The sequence below is a fragment of the Gallinula chloropus genome, assembly GCF_964237585.1.
Source record: "Gallinula chloropus genome assembly, chromosome: 22".
Classification (NCBI taxonomy): Eukaryota; Metazoa; Chordata; class Aves; order Gruiformes; family Rallidae; genus Gallinula; species Gallinula chloropus.
The window spans coordinates 4,657,490-4,682,798 of NC_140107.1; the positions used below are offsets into that span (position 1 = coordinate 4,657,490).

Here is a 25,309-nt window from a genome sequence, read left to right on the forward strand (position 1 = left end):
ATATATGGTGCCCAAGTGTGCTTTGAATAGAGCTTTATTCGAGCATAGCCTCTGGTTGTTTTCTTCCTTCCCTCTCTCCAGCTTCACTTTCTCCTTATCAGCTCTTTGATGGTTTGCTGAGTTAGAGTAGTTTGTGTGACCTAGCCTTGCTTCTGTAGAACAGGTTGTGATACTTGTAGCATTTTTATAAATGTGTGAAGCTTTACATAAAACACAATCCATATCATTCATCCACAGTAGCCTCTTCCTTCAAGACTGGCTCAGCTAATTTCAACTGCTGACCAGAAATCTCAACAGAGAGCTGTTGTGGAGCATTGAGTCTGGTGTTGCCTGTGTCTGAAAACTTGCTTGCAGGTGTATGCTGAGCCGAATTTAAAGCTGTCTTCTCTGAACGATGATCCTGTGGGTCTGTGATGAACAAACCTGCCTTTGTTTGCAGATACCATGTGATGCTGCGTTCCCTCCTGTCAAGAGATCTGCTCTCAGATATTGTGTTTCTCTCTTCCTTTGTTAAGGGTAACTTTTGTTCTGGGGCAGTTGTTTTTGAGAGCATCTAACCGTGTTACTTGCCCTGTAGAGAAGCTGCACTTCACATCTTGATTCTGTGCTGGGGTGAAACCTGACTGGTATTTAACCTCTCAATGAGTCCTTTGCCCTGCTGCCCACAGTCGGTGTGCCATAGGGCCACTCGCTTCTCTTTCAGACAGAGCTCAGCACTGGAATGAGACATCGCTGCGTCCCTTCTTCATGCCTTTCTCCCTCTGAATGTAAACCTCAGAAGATGAGAGTAGGGATGGGAGTGAAAAGTAAACACTCCCAGGGGTGAAATGAGCCAGATCTTGGTGTAGCCCGGACTTCTTACCCAAAAACATTAATCCAGACACACACAGAAGATGATTTTCCCAAGGCATTGCCAGCTCCAGCGGGGCAGAATGAAGGCTCCTTCTTCTCTAATCCAGGATTTTGGAATTCTGTACCCCAACAATATTGTGCCCGAGACATCACAGGGTAACCCAGATTCCACATTAATGAAGAACTTCCCTTGGTGTATAAAATCTGAAGAAAAACATAATTAGCTAACTAAGCTGAGCCTTTCTGAAAGGCCGCCTTTCTTGCATGTATTTCTGTACCCTGAATCATTAATCATCTTGGCTGAACGCCACGTAAAGCATTAGCCAATCTGCAATTTCAATAGCTTTTTGCTACGAATGCTAATGGTAGTAGCAATTCTAATGATGAATCCTTTACTACAAAAATAGTAGTTAAACCACCTAATCCTGTCTAATACTTGTGACTTCACATTCTTTCTTTACTGACTATTGTTACAGGAGAGGACTAAAAATAGTGCTGTAATCAGTTGATGGAGCAACATATTTTAACCCTGGATCTGGTTGGTAGTGGCAAACCTCTTGTTGATAGTGTGTGGTGCTTTTCTTACTGTCAGCTGGTAAATACTCTTTTTTTTCCTCTCCCCAGTGCTATATATGTGTGTATGTGTGCACTCAAAGTAGGTATTTTAAATAACGTGCTGTGTTTAAATAACAAGCTGTTCAGACAAGGCAAACTCAGGCAGTCTCCCCCAGCTGAGTAGGAGGCACTTGTTTCTATCTGAAACTTGTAAACCTTTGGTTAATTTAAAAAGTATTTAGGCTGTTCAACCAGCAGTATTTTTTTTTTCTCCTCTCCATTCTAAGGATGTTTTATCCAGGCAGCAGTCTGAATATTTTTGGTGTTTCTTGTTCTTACAGCCTCAGTCAGTCCTTGTAGTAATCTTGCTGCTCTCTTTTGAGGAATGTTTTATTAGAAAATAAAAATTTTGATTGGCTTTTTTTAGTGTGTTTTCTTTTTTTCTATTGCAAATTAAGCAAGGCTTAAAATGTGAGGGCCTGATGAGTGGAAACTTTACATGAAACTTTCCTTTTCACACTTGCGGAGTGAGTTAAAGATAAGTAAATATCCACGTAGTGGTCGCAGGTTTGAGGTGCTCTCAGTAAGCACCCCTTGTGTGCCAGTGTGAGCAGGGGAGGACTTGAAATCACTCATGTCTTGTCTCACAGAACCAAACAAATGCTGAAATCATGAGGCTTTGATCTAGCCTGACATGGAAAAGAGTAACATCACTTCCCACATTGGAACAAGTGGTCTCAAAGTGCTTTGTGTGGAGCTTGAGTTATCCGAGGGCTCCCCCCACTCTTCTGGGAGCACAACCAGCATAACAATGAGCCCTTCCCCTGGGTTTGTGGTCCTGGTGCCTGCCCCTTGCTCCCCTGCATTTGTTTGCCAGGGTGCCAGAGAAGTTTAGGGTGCTGCACCCAGAATTCCTTATGGCAGTACCTATGGGATATACCCTGGAGTTGGTTTGCTTGGCTGGCAGGATTGGAGGCTGTAATTTGCTGCAGATCAAAGAAATTTTGAAAGCAGCCATTTACATGTTCCAACTTAATGAACTCCTGTCTTCACAGTGCCCGGCCTGCCTCGGCTTTAGGAGATGCTGTCCTGGGGGTTTGCCTCCTGGACAGAACAGGAACCCAGGGAGGGGAGTAGTGGGAGAATCAGTGTTGTAACCTAAGGGAGGGACAGCAGGGAGTAGATAAATCCTAGTGTAAGAAGGTGTTTGGGGAAAGGCAGCCTTTGAAATGGGGCTGCATGGGGAGCAGCATTAGGGAGAGGGGAAGTGGAGAAACTAGAGAGCTGAGGCTTACGGAAGCAGCCTTCTAGTTTGCTTTGGTTGCCCTATTTAACATAATTGGCTTAATAGAAATAGATAGTTTAAGCCCTCTTCAATTGCTGTTACTGCTAATAAATGCAGATATTTGATTTGTTTAATGCTGTCCAACATCAAAAAATAAGAAGTCATAAACCCTTAGGCTTCATGGTGTAATTTCAGAGGCAATTTCTTTAAACCATCAGCTAGAATGCTTCTTAGTTGATTATTTCAGCATCTCTTTTCCAAAGGACTTTCTGGTTTGTTGGATTGGTTTCTCCCCTGTATGTTTGGTGCTTTTTTTTTTTGTTTATTTTTTCTTAATTCCACCTGTCTTTTCTCTTATCACTTTTATGAGGAGGCAGAAAAAACCCTTTGTGATAAAGGGTGGAATTTAGCCTTTGATAGTTTTACTGTGTGTCTTGTCTAGGTGAATGTAAATTCTACATAAATGAGGATTCCTTAATATATAAGGCTGGTGCACAGTCCCCCAGGATTCCTGCAGACCCTGAAATGTGCTCTGGTATTACACTTTGCATTTATATGTAAAGGTCATATTAGCAACTGTATTTGCTTAATATAAGGTGCAGTATTAACACTGATTATTGACATTAATATTTACTTAAAGTTGCAATTCAGCTGCTTTACTGTTAGCTGTCAGTTTGGGAAAAAAAACCCTAAACCCTTGGATTATTCTGGAATAAAAAATATTGTACTGGAAATCCAAAAGGTAAATATACTGTTGCTCTCATGTTAATTTGTTAGGCCCTTCAAATCCCTGTTTAGTAATTGCAAGGACAGTTTGGGGCCCCAGTTCCTGTTAATTTAACTGACTGCAGAATTCCTTTTGACAAGTGCCATTTAGCCCTGTGGGCCTTGTTGTTTGCTGGGTTAAAATTAACTGGAGTTTCCAGTTCCAGCAGTGCTGTGTGTCCTCTCAGGTGCTTGGGTTTCTTCTTTGTGGGCATGCTGGTGCTTCTGCAGGTTTCCCTGCTCATCCATCGCTGCGTTGCAGCTTTTTTAGCAGTGGGAACATCAAAGCTTGTTTTGGGGTGACTTCTTAGAGGTGTAGCTGGTTTGGTCCTAGTCTCTGTAGGTTGTTCCCTCTGCTGTCACCCCCTCTCGTGGGTGATTCAGACTCTCTTTGGTGATGCCTAGGAAGATCACCTGAGTCTGCATTGTTCTTTTAGAAGAAAAACCTCTCAGAATGTGTAAATACTGGCTGTATCTGTGATGGAGTGTGTTTGGGGGGCTCGGGCAGGAGAAACCAAGCCTGAGTTTGTGGTGTGGTAGGTGAGCAGGAGCTCTGGTGCCGAGTGGCAGGGCATCGAACTTGTTTGACTGCCTGAATATTGCTTTTTGTTTCTGGTACAGCTACATGAATTCAAGAGTGTTCCAGGTACAGACAAGGACCAGTGTCTCTGTAGCTTTGGGATCACAAAAGCTTTTGCTGCTGAGTTACTGGCATTGAGTTTTGCAATGGTGAGGCCCTCTAACCTTATTTTAAAAGAAAAAAGAAGTAATTGTCCTGTGTGAGGTGGCAACCTGACATAAATTAGCTGTGTGCCGCTCGAGGGGTTGGAGAATCCATGGTGAATACGGTGATGCAGAGTTGCCAAAAAGCTCTTCTGCTGCATAGGAGGTTGAGTGTTGAAAGTGGCCGTTGACCTGGAGAGACATTGGTTTGTGCTGTTACAGGCCACAGCAGATGAGAGTGGAAAGAGTCCTGTGTGTTTTGTCTTGTCCCCTCTAAAATAGGCAGTGGGCACCTGCTATTGAAGCTTGGCAAGGCCTCTGTAGCCTTGATGTGTATGAGGCCAAGGGTTTTTATTCAGGAGACTGAAAAGAAGATCTAGAGGCCTGACCTGCAGCGGCTGTGTAATGAGTAATACAGCTGTCTCTCATTTTATCACATGTTTTTCAGAGCAAAGGTGAAAGCTGGTTAAGAGGGCTTTTGAGAGACTGAATCCACTTCAGCCCCGGAGAAGCGATCTGGTGGGTTTACTCCTGTTTCTTGGTGTGGCTCATAGTGTGCCAGCGAATCTGCTTTGGGGTACGAGTTTCTACCGTGCAGGCAGGAAATGATTTATGAGTCAGTGAAGTGGCTGGAGTGTGTTATAGTGACATACATTCATACATTAGCGTGCGTGGAAGTTACTCTTCTTGAATGAGATTCTCATTAATTTTGGTGAGATTTACATAATTCCTGAGTGCATACGCAGCGTTTAATGTGAAGGGGAGGAATGTTCTTGTGCAATGAAATTGCTTTGTGACTTCGGTTCAGTAGCAGTGTTGCTGATCTACAGAGCCTTAATTTTGTTAAGTAGGCTTCAGAAGCCAGCTTGCTTTATCAGAAGCAAGGAGTACTCTTGACAAGACTGTAGGGAGGTCTGCTTGTGGTAGTTGGCGAGGATGTGCACTTTGCATTTTGCTTTGCAGAGGCGGCGTGCCTGGAAGAGCCTGAAATGGGGGTGCAACTGAAGGGTGCTGCTGGCTGAGAGCAGGAGTCAGCTTTTGTTGGATCACTCGTGGAGCAGTTGGGACTGCAGCTGACCTCCCTTCATGCAATTCCTGATGTTTCTTGAGATCACCTCTTCCTCCAAGGAACCAGGTTGTCATGTCGTATCCAGATGTCAGGGCATCACTTCCTTGTGCAGCCAATTTATCTTGGCGTTGTCTTCTGGATTTCTTTCAAAACTCTGGTTCAGTGGTGAACCAGATTTTATGGTAATCAAATCTCATTGACATTAGTGCTCATCTGTGAACAAGTTCTTTCTCTGCAGACCTCCTTGTTTCTAGTGTTTACACCATTGTGGCTCTGCTCTCCATGTCGGTGTTTGTTATAGGTGATAGCTGACAGGACTAGATCCTGATGAGGTAGTAGTAGATTGTCTGTGTCATTTAATTACCATTTCAGACTATTGCCTGCCTTCAGGAATGCTGAGGTGTAGGAAGTCATGATTTTGGCTTTGAGTTCTGCAGTTTCAGGAGCTATTTCTTCTTTCAAAGTGAAATAAAGGAGCACGCCGTGTAAGAAAATGAGGTGAAGAGGTGTTGCTGTTTATTATTACAGAAGTGGGGAAATGAGAAGAGGACCTTTTGGAAACAGTCTTTGCCAGTTGAATAAAAACCTAACCTGTACTACAGCCAAATGGATATAACCCTCAGTGGTGATAAAGGAACCATGTGACTAAAAAAAAAAGGACCTTAAAACTGGTGGTTATAAATGGTTTGAACACAGAGTCCAGAAGTTGAGTGTGAAGGCTTGATTTAGAAAGTGTTTTTATCTGTAATTGTTTGGATTGAAACAGATGAGGAGCAGTATGACTGAGGTAGCTGTGACATACGATTTCTTCCATTACCTCTTGATAGCAGACAGAGAACCCAGTATTTCTTTCATCGCCTTTGATAGTCACTGGGGCAAAGTGTACTCTGGAAGGAGATGGAGGCAGGCCGTGTATCATGGGGTGGGGTTTAGGATGGTGATTTACAAACAAAGACACGTTTGAAGGACATCTTCCTTCAGACCTGTGAGAGAGGAGTGAAAATGATAGCGCTCCCTTAGGTGTGCAATTAAACCAACCAGGTATGGAACAACTGGAGTGCTTTCATGTTTATCCTGCTTTTTGCCCTTTACCACTCTTCTTATCTCAGTCTCTGTAGTAATCTATGGCTGTGGAAAGGTGGAGAAATGGTCAACACAGAGGAGAGCTATGTATGTTTACTGGATTGTACATAGCTCTTGCAGAAAAAGGAATTGCTAAATTGTTGTGGTGGAGGAACGTGAACTTGTGTCGAAGGCACTGACCGTGTTGGAGAAGACAATGTTTTTAGTTACACCAGCCCTAGCTTCTCCACCAACAGCTCAGGCCAGTGTAGGAGCATGGCTTCATGTGTGGCTGTAAATCCTGTATTTGTACTGCTGTAACTGGTTTAACAAGATGCTCACACATTTTTCTGCTCAAGACACACGCTTGAATAAGACATCACTGAAAATGTTTGTGGATCTCATGTGAACAAAGTCTGATTCTAGTGTTTTAAAATACATTTGGTGGAGTAAGGATGGCTGTGTATCGTGCTGAAGGGCAAGAGAGGCTGAGAAGGGAGAGTTTGTTGTCTAGAAACTGCCTGCATGTTCTGCCCAGGGCTTTCGCTGGGGATATTAAAGCAGCTGAAGCTGCAAGGGAGGTTTGCTTTGCAGTGGGGAGTTGATATGGCCAAAGCAAAATACAAACATCTCTTAATAGGCTTTTGATTAACGCTAGGAATGTAATGATTATATCCTCCTAGCAGCTTTGTTTTGAGGTTCCCCATAGCACAATGTCCACCTTTGGGGGTTTGTTTCTTTTGGTGAAGTCGGGGGACACGCTGAAGCAGCCTCTGTTTCTCCACCAGTGCTTTCCACAGCACTGAGCATCCTGGATCACTGCCATTGCGGCTGCATCTGTGGTTTGCTGGGACATTGCTTTAACAGCAAGCAGCCTGAACATCACCTACTGAATCTCTTTGTACAGCTTCTCTATGCCTCAGATGTCTCATTGAAGTAATAATTTGTTACTGTTCAGCTTCTGTGGCTTCGTGTGTCTGGAGGTTGCTGCACTTTCCATGAGTTCAGCTTGAAATGCTTCATGGAGGAATGTAGTTTTACTAACTTCTGTGTCACAGGAGACAACTGAGATACCTCACCTAGCAGGGCAGCGATGAAGCTGGGGAAGTCTTTGGTGTTGCCTGGTGCTGTCATTTCTGGAAGATGGAGTCCCATTTCCACTCTGTGGTTGATGTGATGTATCTCATCGTAGAAGGTGGCAAGACCATAAATAACTATGAGCTGAGCTACAGCACTAAGAGGATACCTTATTTTAAATTGGGACTCTGAGTGACTGACCGTTGAGGGTTTGTGAATTGCATCAGTATGTATGAGATAATGTAATCTTGTGCAAAGTAGTATTGTCACTGAATAGTAGGAGATGCCAGATGGGAGGGAACTGGAGGTTACCTGTGGTGTTTTGCCTACAAGTGATACTCTTGGATAAGGTCTACTGAGTATTGTCTTGAAACAGAAGTAGAGCATAATCACAACAAAGTCTTGACTTGGTTCTTCTGGAAATAGTGGTGTGAGCATCAGAAGTGAAGGCTGAGGTCAGTGACCATGGGGTAACTGCGTACAGCACTGGTGCATTAGCATCTAAACCAGTGTTTGGGTGTTTGTCCTATAAATCACCCACTGAGATTTGTCACTGGTGACACAACTAAACACCTTGGGTTAAAATGAGCCCATAAAGGACAACAATGACTGCAGTGTGTGGATTACTTAGAAGTGTTTTACAAGCTATTGCTTCTGCAGAAAGGTGTATCACATCTGTTGGGTTGCAGGGATTATGTAAACATTGAGTAGGAGGCATGTAGTATTTATTGCTCATGTGCCATCGTGTTTGTGGCTGTTGTAGTAAGCGCCACTTTGATACAGGTGTGTTATCTGAAGAGGGCAATAATGCAGTCTGACTCCTACCACATGGCTGAACTTCTGTGTTTTGTCCTCAGGTCCATAGTTGGGTTCTTTCTTTGCACATGTGCTCAACGGCTGTGTCTGTAAGGGCTGGCCTGGGTGAGATTTGGGAATGAAAATCACAAGTGTTTACTTGCCTTTTCGACATACCTGGCTTGACTTAGCTAACAGTTTTAAATTGCTGCCTTTTTTAATGTTCTAACTGAATCTTTTCAAACCATGATCTGAAGCAGAAAGTGGCACAGCTCCCCAAGCAAATGTAGAGCTACAGGTTGGCCAGGTGAGCGAGGCCAGTGTCACCTCCTGGGGCCATCCCCATGCTCCTGCAGCACCTAGGCTCTGCCCTGCCTCAAGCTGGAAGGATGGTTGGCTTTGCCTGTGCCTTGCAAGTCTTGGGTTCCCCAGCGTAGCCCTGGGGCTATGTGGCTGTGGTGCACCCGTGGCCATACCCCATCAGGGGTTTTCTGCACCCCAGTTTGTCGTTCTGGATTTCCACTTGAGATACAGTGGGTGCAGTAATTACAGTTGGCAATTGATCTTAAAGTGTTGCTTGCTCTCCTGTCTTTATCCCCTGCCCCCATTTCCAATGGTGTTATTTAATTTAATTTGCCTTTTGTTTCTATCTTTGTGTTTTCTTCTTTTCATATCAGTGTGACCTGACTATAAGCCTGTGTGTTTTATAGGAGAGTCTTGATTTTCATCCGAAAGGAAATGATGCTGATGTGCTTGTGTGTTGACTTCCTCACTTGAAATCCTATAGCTCACTGTGAAATAGCAGTCTCTGCAATATACTTAGCAGAGGCAGTTGTATTAGACTTAAAAGTAATTGCTAGTTTTGTCTTCTCTGTGTGTGTATAAATCTAATGCTGTAAATGTTGTAGCTCCTCAAAGCCTTAAAGGTAAGTCATGATTTGGGCACAGTAACCTTGTTTTATGCTGTAATATGGAATGTAGCTCTCAATCTGTATCAGAGAAATCACTATGTGCTATGAATAGCATTAAAAAAAAAAACCCAAGTACAAGCATTTCCTCATCTACTTATTTTTCTTGCCCATCCATAAATAGGTGCGTTCCATGGATGAACTGAATCATGATTTTCAAGCGCTTGCTCTGGAAGGACGGGCTATGGGAGAGGTAAGTGAAAGGCCTGCAGACCAAAGCCTGTTTATTTGGAGGGGGGGAGAGGAAAATAACAGTTTTTGAGGCTGCTGGATTGATTCTGAACTCGAGAGTTCTCCATTATGACTGTGAAGTATGTGTGTGTATGTGTGTGTGTGCACTTTAACAGAATAAAAACCTGTCAGGCTGGAATACATCTTAGCAGGAGGAACAGCTAAGCCCTCCACCTGTTGGATCATCAAACAGTATAGTGCCGGTTGTAAAAGAACAGTTAGAAGTATGTCTTGTGACAAGTGTTACAATACTTTTAACGTGTTTATTTTGGGATCCAGTGACCTCAGACCTCGTAATATTGTGGGTTTAGTTGTCTGTCATTGTTTGCTGCCCTGTTTCTACTCCTGGTCACCTTTTGGCTCACGTCATAAGAGCACAGGACTGTTTAACGTTGGAAGTAGCTGGGCAGCATAATCAAGGGCTGCACAAGTCCTTTGGACAGGTCAAAGGACTGAGCAGGGAGTTGTCAGATAATGGGCCCTGTCAGTTCTAACTTTATGGAAACCCAGTGTGAGTGATTTTAATCTCACAGCCCAGTAAAGGGGTGGCAGGTTTGGGGGGAGATGGCCATCGGCTTTCTTTGGAAAGAGTTGTGCCTGTTGGCTTAAAAGAATAGTAGTTGGCTGTGTTAGGCTCCTGAACATTAGGTGTAAATGCTTTGTTGCCTTGCCTTGTTCCCTGTTCCTTTACAGTCAGTAAAAGAACAGGGAAGCCTTCTTCCAGAGGCTTCTGGAGGAACAGAGATGAGAAAATTGTGTTTTGTAGGAGGCTGTTAATGTACAGCTGGTCAGCTTGCTACAGGGCTGTTGTTTGGGAGAACCTGCTTCTTTGTATTCCCATCTATCCAGTTCAGACTTAATTTATTTTCTTCACCTTTAGTCTGTTACATTGTTTATGAGCCAGTTAAAAAAAAAAATAAAAAATCCTAGAACCAAAATTACTGTTTTGAAGAAAAAGTCAAACCTGGACTTTTGCATGCTGGGAATCCTAAGAAGGTGCCTCTTCCTTACTTATTTTCTGGAGGATCCTAATGCTGAGTTGTGTTTTAATTTGACAGTACTTGATAGGAAAATCTCTTGTTTCTCTAGGTTGTATTAACCTACATTGAAACTATTGACTAAGAGTAGATGAAAATGATTTACAAAGGAGAAAACATGACATTAAAAGTCTGTCTAAAGCTGCTGAAAAACAGCTGATGTGCCTCCACATCAAGCATGCCAGTGGAATGACGGGGGTGGGAATGTTCTGGGGATACTATTTTTTAACAGCTCACTTGCTCAAGACTTTTGTTTTCAGCTATAGAGTGAACAGGCTCTTTGGAAGCCCCTTAAGTTCAGAGCTTGTTTTGTACTTAAGGTGGCATGAGGCCAAGTTAGCTTGAATGCCTAAAGGCATTCCTAAATATGCTGATTTCTACCTGCTCTTAGTTTACTTGGCTCTTTCTTGACAGAAATGAATTGGAGTTTATTGAGGATGTGAGTTTTGATGACTCACCTGTTTCTTGTAACTCTGATGCAGAAAGTTTTGGAAATGCCATCCTTTTGTCACTATTTTTTTTCCCCACACACTGGAACGTGTGTGTTTTTCCAGGAAAGGTGACATTTCACCCCTCTCTTTAAGCTAAGACACTGTTTCTTGTTTCTCTTGGGGTTTTTCTCCCTCAGTCCCACAATTTCCTTTCTTTCTCCATTGAATTTTCTCTGTATTTCCCCAAGGTATTTCAACATAGATCCAGCTGGCTGATTTAAGGAGCTATGTAAACAGAGATCCCCACGGGATACACATATTGGCTTTCAAGACCGTGTTCTTCAGCTAGAGACTTTGATTTTCTGCAGCATGCCCTGCCTGCTGTTAGATACCTTAGCAAGGCATGGATGGTTTCCTCCCCTCCTCCTGCTCCTGGAATGTGAAGGAAACTCATGGAGAAAGTCAGTGTACTAAGAACAAATCTAAGTCTGAAATAAATGAGGAAAAGACTAAATTTGATGTGTATTTCTTGATCTTGTGTCTTCTGAGCCTTGCCTGCAGAAAGTGTCAATAACCTTGGGTTTGGAGTCGATAGTGACAGACCTGGAGGATACATTTACTGTATCTGTTATCTTCTTGTTTTCTTGCTTCTTGGTAAGCAACACCATAATTTTAGTGATTTAAGGAGTTGGTGCCTTTGAAGACAGAGCTGTCATACAATTAAATTTCTTATCTGCCTTTTAACAGCAGGATAGATAATATTTGGTGATGAACTGATAACCTTATCTGGGAATATTACAAATAGTTAAAAACTCCACAACTTCCATCTGCTTTGTGGCTGTTTCCATCTTCAAAATTCCACCCTCTGCAACCAGCCTTGTACCCCACCAAATCCCTGGGTGAGGGAAGTGCAATGGTTCCTCAAGTGTGAGACTGAAAAGAGACACAGAAACCCTTCTGCTTCACTGTAAAATGGAAGAGATTTGGGTGTTGATAGTGAGTGTGGTGAATAATGTTGAAAGATGCCCTCTAAAAGAGGCATCTGTTCTCCACCCCTCCTTTTAGCCCAATGGCCAGGTTGTTGGCTGCAATGAAGAAAGTAATCTCAGAGCCTTAACAACAAGTCATGATAAGAGCAATGAAATCTTCACTAGTTTTGTTTCCAGCTCCCCTTCTCAGCAGATGTTGAACTGCAAAGTAATGGTGTATAGCAAGGGATGAAGAAAGCACTGTGCTTCAGAAGTCACACATAGGGGTCAGTTGCTTCTGCTGCTTTGGCACATAGACCAGAACGAGTATCTGTGCTCTTGTGCTGCCTTCTGAGGTCTTGGAGCACACAGCAGTGATACTTACCTGAGGCTTAACATGAGCCAGCAGTGTGTCCAAGAATACTGGCAGCATCCTGGCTTATATCAGGAATAGCATGGCTGGCAGGACCAGGGAGGTGATCATCCCCCTGTACTGAGCTCTGGTGAGGCTGCACCTCGAGTACTGTGTTCAGTTTTGGGCACCCCCCAAGGAAGGCATCAAGGCCCCAGAGTGTGCCCAGAGAAGGGCAACCAGGCTGGGGAAGGGGCTAGAGCACAAGTTTGATGGAGAGTGGCTGAGGGAACTGGGACTGTTTAGCCTGGAGAAGAGGAGGCTCTGGGGAGACCTTACTGTTCTCTACAACTAACTGAAAGGAGGTTGTGGGATGCTGGGGATCAGACCCTTCTCACAAATGAGTAGTGATAGGACAAGAGGGAATGGCTGCAAGTTGTGCCGGGGGAAGTTCAGGTTAGAAATAATGAGAAATTTCTTCTCCAAAAGAGTGGTTGGGCATTGGAACAGGTTGCCCATGGAGATGATGGAGTCACCGTGTTTGAGGAGAAGTTGGATGAGGTACACAGGGACGTGGGTTAGTGAGTAATGTGGGTGGTAGGGGATGGTTGGACTAGGTGACTGTGGAGGTCTCTTCCAACCTTAATGATTCTGTGATTAATGTGAGCTCTGCAAGTTCTCTTTTCCAACCTTCAAGACAAGAGAACTGAATATTTGCTTTTCTTCTTAAATCCATCTTGCCAGGAGCTTTGCAATATTGAATATTCATGTGGTATCTCTTTAGGATAGTGGACAGTGCAGAGGGACTGGGAGGTGGTGTTTACTGTCAGAGCATTGCATGTGTTTTGGTAGTAGGTTATCTGTGAGATAAGCCGTTGGCTAGAAAAAAAAAAAGAGCAGCTGGGTGAGTAGCTAGCTGTAACTCAATCCAGGAGGGTGGGAGGATGGGAGCAGAAAGATGTTTGGGAACTGGTAGGTACTTTAAAAAAAAATAAATTTAAAAAAACGAAGGAATTGAACCCAAAATTGCCAAGTACGAGTATTGGGGGTAACAATGCATCTTACCCTACGCATGGAAAGAAACACCAGTAAGAAATATTTTCCATTTCATCTGAAGAGCAGTTAATTACTGCTTTCTGCTGCCGTTCTCTGCAGATTTTAGTGCTGGAGTTCAGTGTCAGGGTGACTCTGGCTAACAGTGCAACTGCTACACCCCCGTGGCTTGTTTTGTAGCAGAGCTCTTGGACATCAACGGCTGAAGCGATAGTTGCATCACCGTGTCTGTGTGTATGTTTGTGATGCAGGTGGTTAGGTCCTGGCTAAGTCCCTGTCTCTCCAGGGACCAGCACTTGTTTTGAAGGTGGTTGTGACACCAAGCCTCAGCATTCTGACATCTGGTTTAAAAAAACCCTGCAAAACCACCAAAAAACCCCAACAAACAAACAAACAAACAAAGCCCCCAGTGACCACCACAGCAAAGCTACAACCCCCCCATGATTCTGCTTTCCCTGGTAACGTCACCTTTGCTGTGTGCTCACAGATTTCTGATTCATTAGCATCTGGGCTGGGGAGCATTGACAGGTTTGGATAATATTTCTGTTCAGACCCCCCTGCTCCAATTTATTGAGCAGCATTAGAAGTGAGAGGATGGAGCTGTATTTGTGAGGAGTGATGGTGCCCCAGGAGTGATGCTGGCCTGTTGGGATGGCTCCGTGCAGCGTCTCAGCACCAGGACTGGGATAAGAGCTGAGCAGGAGCGCACAGGGACAGTCAGGCAGGCTCTGCCAGCTGCAGAGTCAGAGAAAGGCATTACCCTAAAGCTTGCCATCCTGCCACAATGAAGATGGATCTTATCTCTTTTTTTTTTTTTTTTTAACCTCACCCACTATATTGCCAGTCATCTGATCCTGGCTGGTTTTTGTGTGCTGTCCAAGCCTCCTGTGAGCCAGCTTAACTGCCAGAGCTGGCAGAATCACAGAATCGTAGTAGGGGTTGGAAGGGACCTCAGGAGATCATTGGGTCCAACCCCCTGCCAAAGCAGGGTCCCTAGGACAGGGCACACAGGTCAGTGTGCAGATGGGGCTGCAATCTCTCCAGAGGAGGAGACTCCACACCCCCCTGGGCAGCCCGTCCCAGGGCTCCCTCACCCTCACTGGGAAGTTGTTCTTCCCTATGTTGGTGTGGAATTCCCTATGCTCCAACTTGAGGCCTTTGCCCCCTGTCCTGTCCCCACAGACCACTGAGAAGATGCTGCCCATTTCCAGAAAGCTGCCTGCTCTTTGGGGCAGGAGAGCCAAAGCCCTCCTTGTGGTGACACCCCAGCTGGGGTTGCCTGGTGTGTGCTCAGCCTCCCTATCTTGTTTAGTTTTGCATTACAAGGGGGATTTTTAAGAGTCAATAAGATCTTTGTGTTTGTAAACCTGTGGTACTGCCCAAATGTGACTTGTAAATACACGCTCTGCCTTCTACCTGTTGCTGCAGATAAACTGAGTTCTCCAGCAGCACAGATGGCTTTTTATCTTCATATTTGCCTTGTCTGACAGCGATCAGTTTACTTAATTTGGCTAATTCGTAATCCCATCTCAGCGGGATCTACAGGCACAGGCTCTGGACTTGTTGGTTGCAGAACTGTTTTTGCTGATGTTTAAGTCACCCTCTCCCCTCCTCCCTGCTCTGCTAAATTGAATATTGGCCTAACTCTGTAAGTCCTCTGTAAGAGGGCTTAGAAGGATTATTTTCACACTAGATAGGGTCAATTTTAATAAAAACCGTGGAACAAATAATCCAGTCCAGTTCTAAACTGCTGCATGTTCTTTTTTAGTTTGGAGTGTGAAGAACTGGATGATCCTCATATAATTTTATCTTTTTTTCCATTGCAACTGACAACTTTCCCTGAGGAAAACTCCATCCTCTTGGCAGCCTGTTGCCCAATTCCATACAGATGATTGCTGCTTGCTAAACCTCTGGCTTCGGTTGGAGCAGTATTTGACAGAACAAGGACCCCCATTGCCATCTGTTAAAACTGTCTTTTGCCTTTTCCCCTCCCCAGTACCTGTAAATCTCAAGTCTGTAGGTAAAACAAACATTTATATTCTGTTTCTTTCTGCTTATAGTACAGAGATGTTCTGAGACTTCATGGTTCTGGGGGGAAAAAGATTAAACTACAGGGGACAGAGTTGTTTGTGCAGTAAGGGGGTGTGTGTGTATGAGGGAATATTAGCAATAGCTAAGTTTGCTAACTAACCCTTGCATGTGGTTCAGTTCAAAACCCTAGGTGTTGGGGTGCACTTATGCAGGAGCTTGTTGGTAAGTGGAAGTGGCTTCACCCTTAAGAAAGGGGTAGAGAGTCAGTGGAGCTGTAACGGGCTAAATGAGTATTAAGAGGTGATCTTGTTACCTTTCCTGGTAGCGTCCCTGTTGGCATGGTCAGGAAAACTGAAATCATGCTTTAAATGAAGGACCAGAACACAGAGAGAAGCTTTTTCTGCACATCCCTCTTGGTAACACAGCTTGTTGCTGGGGTCTGTGAACTCACGTTCCTATGAAGTGCTCGTTTCCCTGTGCGTCATTAGGAGCATCAGGCTGGTTTATGAAGCTGTAGGTGAAGTGTGTCTGACCCTGGTGCCTCATGTCCACGCCTGTCCCTTTCCACACCGTTAGTGCACGATTCTGTTCGAGTGGAGATCTGAAAGTGCTTCGTGAGCTGCACCGACCTGCGTTGGCAATACCGGTTTAAGGTGTTCTTGCATCAGCCGTGGGCGTGTTGCACACTTCTCCCCACACACCCCCTAGAGCCCTCTCAGCTGCCAGATTTTCAGGCTGCTCTTTGCAAGGGCTCTGACCAGTTTGCAACACAAAATCACAAGGTTGGAAAAGACCTTTAAGATCAAGTCCAACCATTCCTGTCCTGTGCTAAACCCTGAGCACGTCATCTACCCTTTTTTTAAACACATCCAGGGAAGGTGACTCAGCCCCTCCCTGGGCAGCCTGTGCCACAGCCCCACAACTCTGCCAGGGAAGAACTTTTCCCTCCCATCTGCTCTGCCCCTGCCCTGGCACAGCTTGAGCCCATTGCCCCTTGTCCCATCTCCTGTCCCCTGGCTGAAGAGACCATCACCCACCTCTCTGCACCCTCCTGGCAGGGCAGGGCAGGTGGGGAGAAGGTCTCCCCTCAGCCTCCTCTTCTCCAAGCTGAACACCCCCAGCTCCCTCAGCTGCTCCTCAGAGGATTTGCCCTCCAGCCCCTTCCCCAGCCTGGTTGCCCTTCTCTGGACTCACTCCAGGACCTCAATGTCCTTCTGATGGTGAGGAGCCCAGAACTGGACCCAGCACTCGAGGTGCAGCCTCACCAGTGCCCAGTCCAGGGGCACAATCCCCTCCCCAGACCTACTGGCCACACTATTTCTGATAGAAGCAGTCAACTAGCACCCCCAGGTCCTTCTCTGCCTGAAAAGATTGCTCTTTCTAAAGAAGGTGTTTGGGACACACTCCTACCCATGCTCTGGCACCTGGGATGTGTGGGGTGAGTGCCTTCACCTCATGGTGCTGCTGAAGGCAAAGCGCTGCCAAAGCACGTCCTTCCTCTGGTGAATTCTGCTGGAGCTGCTGGTTTGGAAACGTTGGGTGAATTTTAAAATGGTGGGATGGGAAATCCCATTTTTGTCACTGCTGTTTGTATTTTGTGAGAAAGGAAAGTGCCTCAAAGGATTAAAACCAAGAAGGGAGGTTGAACTTTGTTACCTCTAGCAGGCTTCCTCAGAAGTCACTACTGAGCCTTTATGCTTATTTGCTTCAGATTTTAGGGTTGCATTGCAAATGCTGGGATTACTCACTGCTGTGCCTGTACTTACCAGGCAGTTCCCAGGCTCCCCTTGTTCTTTCTTGTGTAGGCTTACAGATGTGGATTTCCTCTTATGTTTGTGTCAGCCTTGACTTATTTTTGCTTGAGTTCCATTTTGCCTTTTTAGCTTAAAACAGAAACAAGTCTCCTAGATTTAGAGTTCACCATTGCTTTCTTGTGCACATCAGGAACGTTTTGTAGCCTTTTGGAAACTCAAGAGCTTATTAATTGTCTTGTACATTAGAAATTGCTCAAGAAGAATATACTCTGCTTGCTTCTTTCCTGTCTCCTTCCCACAAGTCTGTGCCCCTTCTCATCTGTTACTCAAGGTGTGAGTGCAGAGTAGAGTGTGCCTTCTGCTCTGCAAGGTAAAGGAAATGAGAAGTGTTTAGTTAAAGCTAAAATTTTACTTGGTCCACATCACTTGGAGGAGAATAGTTATTTTTGCTGGGGTGGCAGCAGCAGGAGCAGAAAAGCTGCGTTTTAAGAAACAGGGGAATGACAAAAGCTTAAAAGAAAGGTAATGCACCTGGTGTGTGTTTGTGTTCCTAAATATTAGAGAGCACTGAGTTGGCTTTCACCTCCTTAACGTCACCCCATGGTGTAGATGGAGGAACAGGTTAGTCTGTGTTTTGAAATGAGCTTTGCTGCTGGGAGTCACTTGTCCTTAGAGTTGTCTTGGGTTGGTTTGGGATTATCTAAAAAGGGAGCACAGTGCAAGTTCTCTCACTTTTATCATTCAGGTGAGAGAATCCTGAGCAGTCCTGTGCTGTGTTTCCAATGCAGTGATACATCTTAAAGCCACCAACTCGCTTCTAAAAAGTGACAGTGCTGAAATGCTTCTTGAAGAAGGAGCAGCTAAGGAAAAACCCCGTGTTTTCTATCTACTCAGAGGTTTGAGGGTTAAAGGAACAAGTTGAGTCTTGTTCTCTCGGTAGGAAGATGATAATAAAAGCCCCAGAGGTAGCTTAGCACTTGGATTAAAATGCTTTCTTCAAAGTTCTAATCTTTTTGAGAGGTTTGTGTGGAAATATCTTGCTGCTGGAAAAGATTGAAACTAGAATGGGGTACTTACTATTACTGGTAGTTAAATGGTCTTGTGTGGACAGACCGTGTGCAAGATGTGGAGTCTGTAGGCACGCATGGTGTGCCAGAAGTTGAAGAATTGGGGAAGACAGAAATTTAGTTCTGATACTCAAAGCCAGTGTTTTGGACAAATAGTGACTGTAGGGAAAGGAAGTTTTTTTCCTTCTTTGTTTCAAGGGAGATATCTTGGACATAAGGAAGCAATCCTTCCCTGGGAAGGCAGGGAGGCCCTGGCACAGGATGCCCAGGGAAGCTGGGGCTGCCCCTAGATCCTTGGTGGGGTTCAAGGCCAGGTTGGATGGGGCTTTGGGCAGCCTGCAAGATGCTGAAAAAACATCTGTTCTTATGGCAACGGAGGTGGGTTAGTTACCTTTGAAGATCCCTGCCAACCCAAACCAGTCTGTGATTCTAGGCTCTGCATCTGTAATGAATGCTGTGAAGCAGGGTGGGTACAAGTCCTGTGTGACCCTCACACTTGTTCCACAGCCGATTCTCCTGACCTAGGGACAGGAGTCTGTATGTCCAGGGAGGGCTGATGTGCACCTACCTGTGAAGGACTTGGGAGTATACCATGTTGTATTTGAGCACTGGTGGTGAATGAGCTCATCCCATCCTTAGTTTAAAAACTAATCTGAAGACATCTCCTGAAATGGGAGGAGGAGAAGGCTATTGCAAGTTGGAAGAGGAGGTGGGGAGCAAATTATACAAGTGTGTGCTTTCAGTAAAAGAAAAACTGCAGTTTAATTGAGCAACGTTCAGTCTGTAACTAAGTTTTGTTGGTGCTGGGGCAGCAGACAGCACACACGTGTGTGATGTCTCCAGCCTTGGAGGAGGATCTCAGCTGGTTCAGAAGTGTTGACCTCAGTGCGGGAGCCTGTGCTGTGCCTCACACAAGAGGAACGTTCCTGGCACACGTCATCCTAAAGTTTGCTCTGTTCTATGTTAGTTTGAGAGTTGATTCTCTCTGTAGGTGTGGATTGCTTTGGTTTACATTCCAGTACAGACAATACGTAGGTGTACACAGAAATGTTTCAGTCTGGCTGGAAAATGCCCCTGCGCCGGCTCCTCTCTGGGCTCACAGTCACAGGATCACAGGGGCTGGAAGGGACCTCCAGAGATCATCGGGTCCAAACCCCTGCCAAAGCAGCGTCCCTAGGACAGGGCACACAGGTCGGCGTCCAGATGGGGCTGGAATCTCTCCAGAGAAGGAGACTCCACACCCCCTGGGCAGCCTGTCCCAGGGCTTTGTCACTGGAACAGTCGGCAGCCTGGAGTGTGGGGCTGCTGCCGAAACCTGTCCAGCCTGAGCCTGGACTGAGAGCCACTGAGGAGCGTTGCTGCTGTGCTTCCAGGTCCGCTCAGCTGCTGAGCCTGCCCTCCATCTTGTGCCTGCACAAGGGCTTTTTCCAGTGGGATTGAGTCTGTTTATTTATTTACTTTCCCCTGATTTGAGCGGAAAAACACAACTGACGTGTTTTAAGTCACAGATTGATCTTACTCTCTCCTGGTCTCAGCACAGAAACAGCAGCAACTTGGAGTGTTGGTTAAGCAGCTGGATGTGATTGCTCTCTTACCTGTGGTGGTTTGTTTTGGGGTTTTTTTTTATTTGTTTTTAGAATTTAGAAGGAATTCTGCTTTTTGGATGTGGGGTAAAATTAATGTTGCTTTCATTACAATACTTACCTTCTTCATAATCTGTCCAGTTATCCAAATCGGAGCCTCAGGTGTAATCTCACACATACAGACCTGCTTCACGATAGGTTTCTGAGCAAACCCATCTTCCTTAAGCTAAAAAGTAAACGCTAAGCACAGTTTTTCTGGTTGTCCATCTTAAACCAGGGCATACAGCAAACTGGGAGCTCTTAAACCACTTACACTTCCTTCATTCAGCCACCTATTTACACTGTAGCCTTAAATTTGCCCGGGTGCTGCTGGGGTATAGTGTTATCACCACTTGTGATATACAGGGATTAATCTGATGATTCGTGTTTGTTCTGTGGTAATTTCAAACAGATGCGAGCGCTTGTTAATCTTCCAGTTCCTTTAGTTTTATTCCAACTTCAGCAGGCAAGGCTCATTTATTTTGTTAATTTGCTATGAATGTACTGTTGTTTCCTGCCTGAATTGCATACATCTCATTCAGCCAGAAGATTTAATTTGAAGATTGTACGCTTGACATCTAAGGCACTTAAGCAGCGCTCGAAATTCCCCTTGCCATATGTAGATGTCATGTGGCAGGTGTTTCCTCGGTGAAGCTGGTGTTTTCAAAATACATCTGTGAAAGAGATCTGTCCTGCTGTAATGGTAGGACAAGGGGGATGGATTAAAGCTAAAGGAAGGGAGGTTTAAATTAGATATTAGGGGGAAGTTCTTTCCTGAGAGAGTGGTGAGGGGCTGGAACAGGCTGCCCAGAGAGGGGGTGGGTGCCCCATCCCTGGGGGTGTTCAAGGCCAGGTTGGATGGGGCCCTGGGCAACCTTGTGTAGCTCCAGGCCTGGAGGTTGGTGTCCCTGCCTGTGGCAGGGTGTTGGAGCTCTGTGACCCTTGGGGTCCCTTCCAACCCAGACCAGTCTATGACTGTAAGAGGGCTCGTTGTTCTTTCTGCTGTCTTCTGAACTTCCCAACAATCTTCCTTGGATTCATTCACGCCCGGGATGACTTTCAGTCTTGTTCTCACCACGTGCGTAACCTTCTTCCTTTCATCCGGTCGGAACAACACGTGTGGCAGGTGCAGTGGCCCAGAACTGTTCGCTCTTATTAGCGTTTATAAATAACCCTCATAGCATGGAGAGTCCTCGCCGGCCCTTAAGTAAGCAAGACGTGGGAGCTCTTGGCACCTCTTGAGCTACTCCTTCCCTGCCAGCATCAGAACCACAGGATTTGAAGGCAGCGGTTCGCTCTGGTGGTGCTGGGTAGCTCTAGAGGTATCCTCTCAGCTCAGGTGGAAGTTGTGACAATTTCCTGACCAGAACCTGGTGAGGTTTTCTTGTCCCCTGTTAATATTTTTATTTGCAAGTAGCTCTCGTGCTGAGAGGCTGGAGAATGTAAACTGTATGCGTGTGCTTACGTGTGTGGGATTCATAAAGCATTTAAGAATGTAAGAGGATTGCAGAGATTGAACCATTATCTCAGTGGCTGTATGGCTTTCACCCTAGGAGTATGTGAATATTTTGAATTGTAAAGCATGTATCGGTTTGTGTTTAATGATTGATTCATGTTTAGAAGGGAGACGCTTATTGTTTATGTTTGCATTTTATACTTATTTTAATCATGCTTTGTTTTTTTGTTGTTTTGTTTTAATTGCAGCAGCTGTTGCCGGGTAAAAAGTTTTGGGAATCTGATGATTCCAGCAAAGATGGACCAAAAGGGATATTTCTGGGAGATCAGTGGAGAGACAGTGCTTGGGGAACATCAGGTAGCTCAATTATTTACTTAATTTAGTTGGGGGTTGAATACAGAATTGTCCAACTCGTCTACTCTCAATTGCTGGCCAGTCTGGATGACACAACTTTTCAAAGGTTCTTAAAAACATCTGGTTTGCATAACAGAAAACTAATAGAGACCCCCACGTTGCTTTGTGATAGAGTTAAAAGCGATCCATAGTTATAAAAAGACACAGACGTGTGTACCCTTATGCTTAACCACTTAAAAAATCTTAGATTGCCATTAAAATTTGAATTTCAACTTTCTGATGTGCTTTCTGCCTCGGGATGGGATGGATTATGTGAAGTTTGAACAAAAACATTAGAGAACGAGATCAGTTAAAAAACCAACCCCACAACCAACCCACATTTTTAAAAATACTAAACCAATGAACCAACATCTAGTTTAAGAAAGAAGGAAAAAGAAAAGTGATGTCTCTAATTAGTAGTGTTAAAGATTTATCTGCCAAGAATTTTGTTCTTGGGTCAGAGACTGTCCCTTATCTTGAGTTTCAAGGGGAGAGTGTTCAGGTTGGTTTTAGTCACGTGCATGTGCTGAATTTGAAATGCTAACCTTTTACTTTTTATTTTCTGTGCTTTCTTTCTGTAATGAATATGGTCCTTACACACTGCTGAGTATTTTGCACAGTTCCCAAACAGCTGGGTGCAACTACAGCTCCAGGGGGGATGCAGTTTAGAGGAACGTCACTGTTTGTCTGGGTTTGGGTTCTTTTTTCCCCTGCTGAAAATACCCATCGTTAGAGTGAGGGTGTTGGGATAGTGATAAGGGCATTTTTTTATTATTTAAATTTCCAAATCATGGTAAAAAGGGGATAAAGCTCCTCAACATCTATTCAGCTGAGTATTGCAGTCTGGCTGGGTACTGGGGAGATTTTGGGGCGCTGCTGCCCTCAGCTCTGACTTGCCTGTCCGCAGTGAGCATCCATAGCAGCATCTGCATCCCATCCTGAGAGCAGCCTGTGCCTGGGCCCTGTTCCTATGAGTTGAACCAGAGGGTGGATTAAAGGCCTGAGCCAGACTCTGAAGAGCAGGAGATGGGAATGAGGCTTCTGGACTGGTTCCATCCACCAGACAGGCAGGGTAGACATCTGGGGGAGGTAACCTCCTACCCTGGCTGATCACAAATCTCCATGAGTCAAAGCTTTTCGTCTCATCTCTTCCTTTGTTTAGTCCCAATTAATCCTGCACCTTAGAGCCTTGAGTCCTGAGCCATGGCCTGAAATGGTGTTTGTGAGTCAGGGCAGTCATAGTTTCCCCTTTTGCTCAGCTAAGATGGAGAGAATGGCCGTGGGCTGAGCAGTTGCTCATGGTTGGAGCCCCAGAGCGAGAAGCACAGCTTGGAGGTGGGGCTGTCCTTGGCCAGAAGATGAGTTTGTTCCAGGGGCAGTGGAGCTAAGGAAGCCTGGTTTCCTGTAAGGTGCCCTTCGCTCCATCCATTTTCCTTTCTGTCTGTGTCCACAGTATGCGCTGCAGTCCTCCCATACAGCTTTAGTTCTTCACTACTCTACCCCAAAGTTGTAGATTGAAAGCATTTAAAACCAGTTCAGCTAAAGGAAGAAGTCCTGCCTGACACAGGCCACTCCTTTCTTCCCCTCTTGGTGGTTGGAGTAATGTTGCAGCAGTGCAATGAAACCTGCTGTGGGGAAATGCTCCAAGTTAAAACTGGCTTCTCACTGTTAGCTTTATCCCTGAAAAGTTTCCCCAATCCACCTCACTTTGTGGCCACATAGATAGATGTTTGTGCTGGCTTGAAGGAGAAGGCAGGAAAGTGTAGCCAGGAGAAATGGCAGAACAGAATTACTTCTCTTGACAGCTTATGATTGCTTTATAAGGAAGCTACAGCATCAAGATCATTGCCTGTCCCTCCACCATCCCCTGGCAGCTACTCATTCTGCTGGCACTGGCTCGCTGACTTGCCAATCAAGCAGCCAGAAGCAGAGAACTTCTTCCCTTCCCTTCTTGGGGATGCAAGGTCACCTTCTGCTGCCCAGCCAGCAACGTTTTCAAAGCTCCTGAGGACTTGGAGACATCGGTCCTTAGTCTGTTCTGGTTGGATCTCAAACCTTCATGCTGCAGGGATGATGGAGGGATGAACAGGGCAGGAGGACAAGAGATGAGGGAGGAGAAATTAAGTTCTAAACTTTTTTTTTTGAGGAAATAGCAGCTGAGAGAAATTCTGATCATGACAAGAATATGGCAGTTCATATGACCCAGAAAAGAAACATACAGGCTGGTGTAATGGTAGGGTGATGTTTTAAATGACAAGCCAAGACTGATCGTTTTTTTGCTGTACCAATGCAAGAGCTTTACTAAAACTAAAAAGGGGAATTCTTGTGTTTTTAACTGCAACCTTTAGAGACCTAAATTTCTGAAATTCTGTGATTTTAGACTTTATAGGTAGTTATTGCTTATAGGTTTACAGGTTCTGGTATTTAAAAATGAGAAAGCCATCCTGCTTTTTCTAATGGACACTATCAGAGTCAAAAAGTTGGCACTTCTTAGTACAAGAAAGACACTAGAAAGTACGTATTTAATTACTTGCCTCCTTTGAATAGTTGGATCTACTTACAAGAATTACACATGTTTTTGTTCCAGATCACTCTGTTTCCCAACCAATTATGGTTCAGAGAAGACCTGGTCAGGGGTTTCATGTGAATAGTGAAGTCAACTCAGTGCTTTCACCACGGTCAGAGAGTGGAGGACTTGGAGTTAGCATGGTGGAGTATGTGTTGAGCTCATCTCCTGGAGATTCCTGCCTAAGGAAAGGAGGATTTGTAAGTGTGCCTGATTCTGACATTTGAGTTCCCATTATGTTATTTTCTCCATTTGCTGCTTGGTTTGTTTGTTTGTTAATCCATTCCTAAAGGCAGATGTTTCTTTCTTTTCTTTGCTCGTAGCTTAGCTGTCTCTCTTAAACCTGCAAGGCTAGCACTTTAACCCTTGGTCTTGACTTAAGGGATGCAGTGTGGGAGCTGGGTGTAAAGGATGTGGAGGTTGCTGACATTCCCTGGTTCTTTGGATAAGCACACTGGCAGCAACACCCCATCTAAGCCTGTCCTTGGAAAAGTATGCAGATATACCTGTGGGTTTTGAATGAGCGTGTGGCTGCTTTGTTGCTGGCTAAAAAGAAAAAGCTCCATGGAACAATGCTAGAAATGTAATGTAGCTACAAAAGCCACTCCAGCTGGGGAATGCTTTCAAGGGCATATCGTTTCCTATGGAGAAATTGAATTAGTCACTGGGCTTCGTGGGGTGGGATGGGATGGGATGGGAGCGTAAGTGCTGCTGCCTCGAACCGAAGGATGCGGTGAGGGAGGCATAATCAAGCCCCATCCCTGTAGCAGGGAACAAAGGGGCTGCACCTCAGCTCTACCTCATCGGCCAGGTGCTAGATCAGGAGTTGTCGAAAGCCATCAGAGCCCAGTGGGTTTGTTACAGTTGGACTGCTGTGCTCATCTCTTCAGGGAGCTGATGTGTGGCTTCCTTCATCCATCCTCTTATTTTTATTCCTCATTAGAGGGCACCCGATAACCTTGTTGAACCCTGAGCCTAAGAAAGATGATTTCTGAGAAACGAATGATCAGTGGAAGGAGACAATTTATCATCCAAATGAGGGGCTAGAGAGGGGTCTGCTCTGCAGTGTTGATAGTCAGGATGCCTGTTCTGAAAGGAAGGGTCTCACTGGTGGGTATCACATTGCATGGGTGAGAATTGGGCTCCAAGTTTGATAATTGGCATTTCCAAGCCTGCCCTTCAATAAGAAGCAGCATC

The 25,309-nt window shown here is 45.0% G+C and overlaps 1 protein-coding gene across 2 annotated transcripts in view; it reads left to right on the forward strand.

Annotated features, from left to right (window-relative positions):
* Positions 1-25,309, forward strand: part of PUM1 (pumilio RNA binding family member 1) — a 78,169-nt gene that overhangs the window by 10,340 nt on the left and 42,520 nt on the right. For both annotated transcript variants that reach the window (XM_084274225.1, XM_084274224.1), the window contains 3 exons: positions 9,276-9,344; positions 21,402-21,510; positions 24,134-24,312. In XM_084274225.1, the coding sequence (XP_084130351.1) occupies positions 9,276-9,344; positions 21,402-21,510; positions 24,134-24,312 (357 nt within the window). The remainder of the gene's footprint in view (positions 1-9,275; positions 9,345-21,401; positions 21,511-24,133; positions 24,313-25,309) is intronic.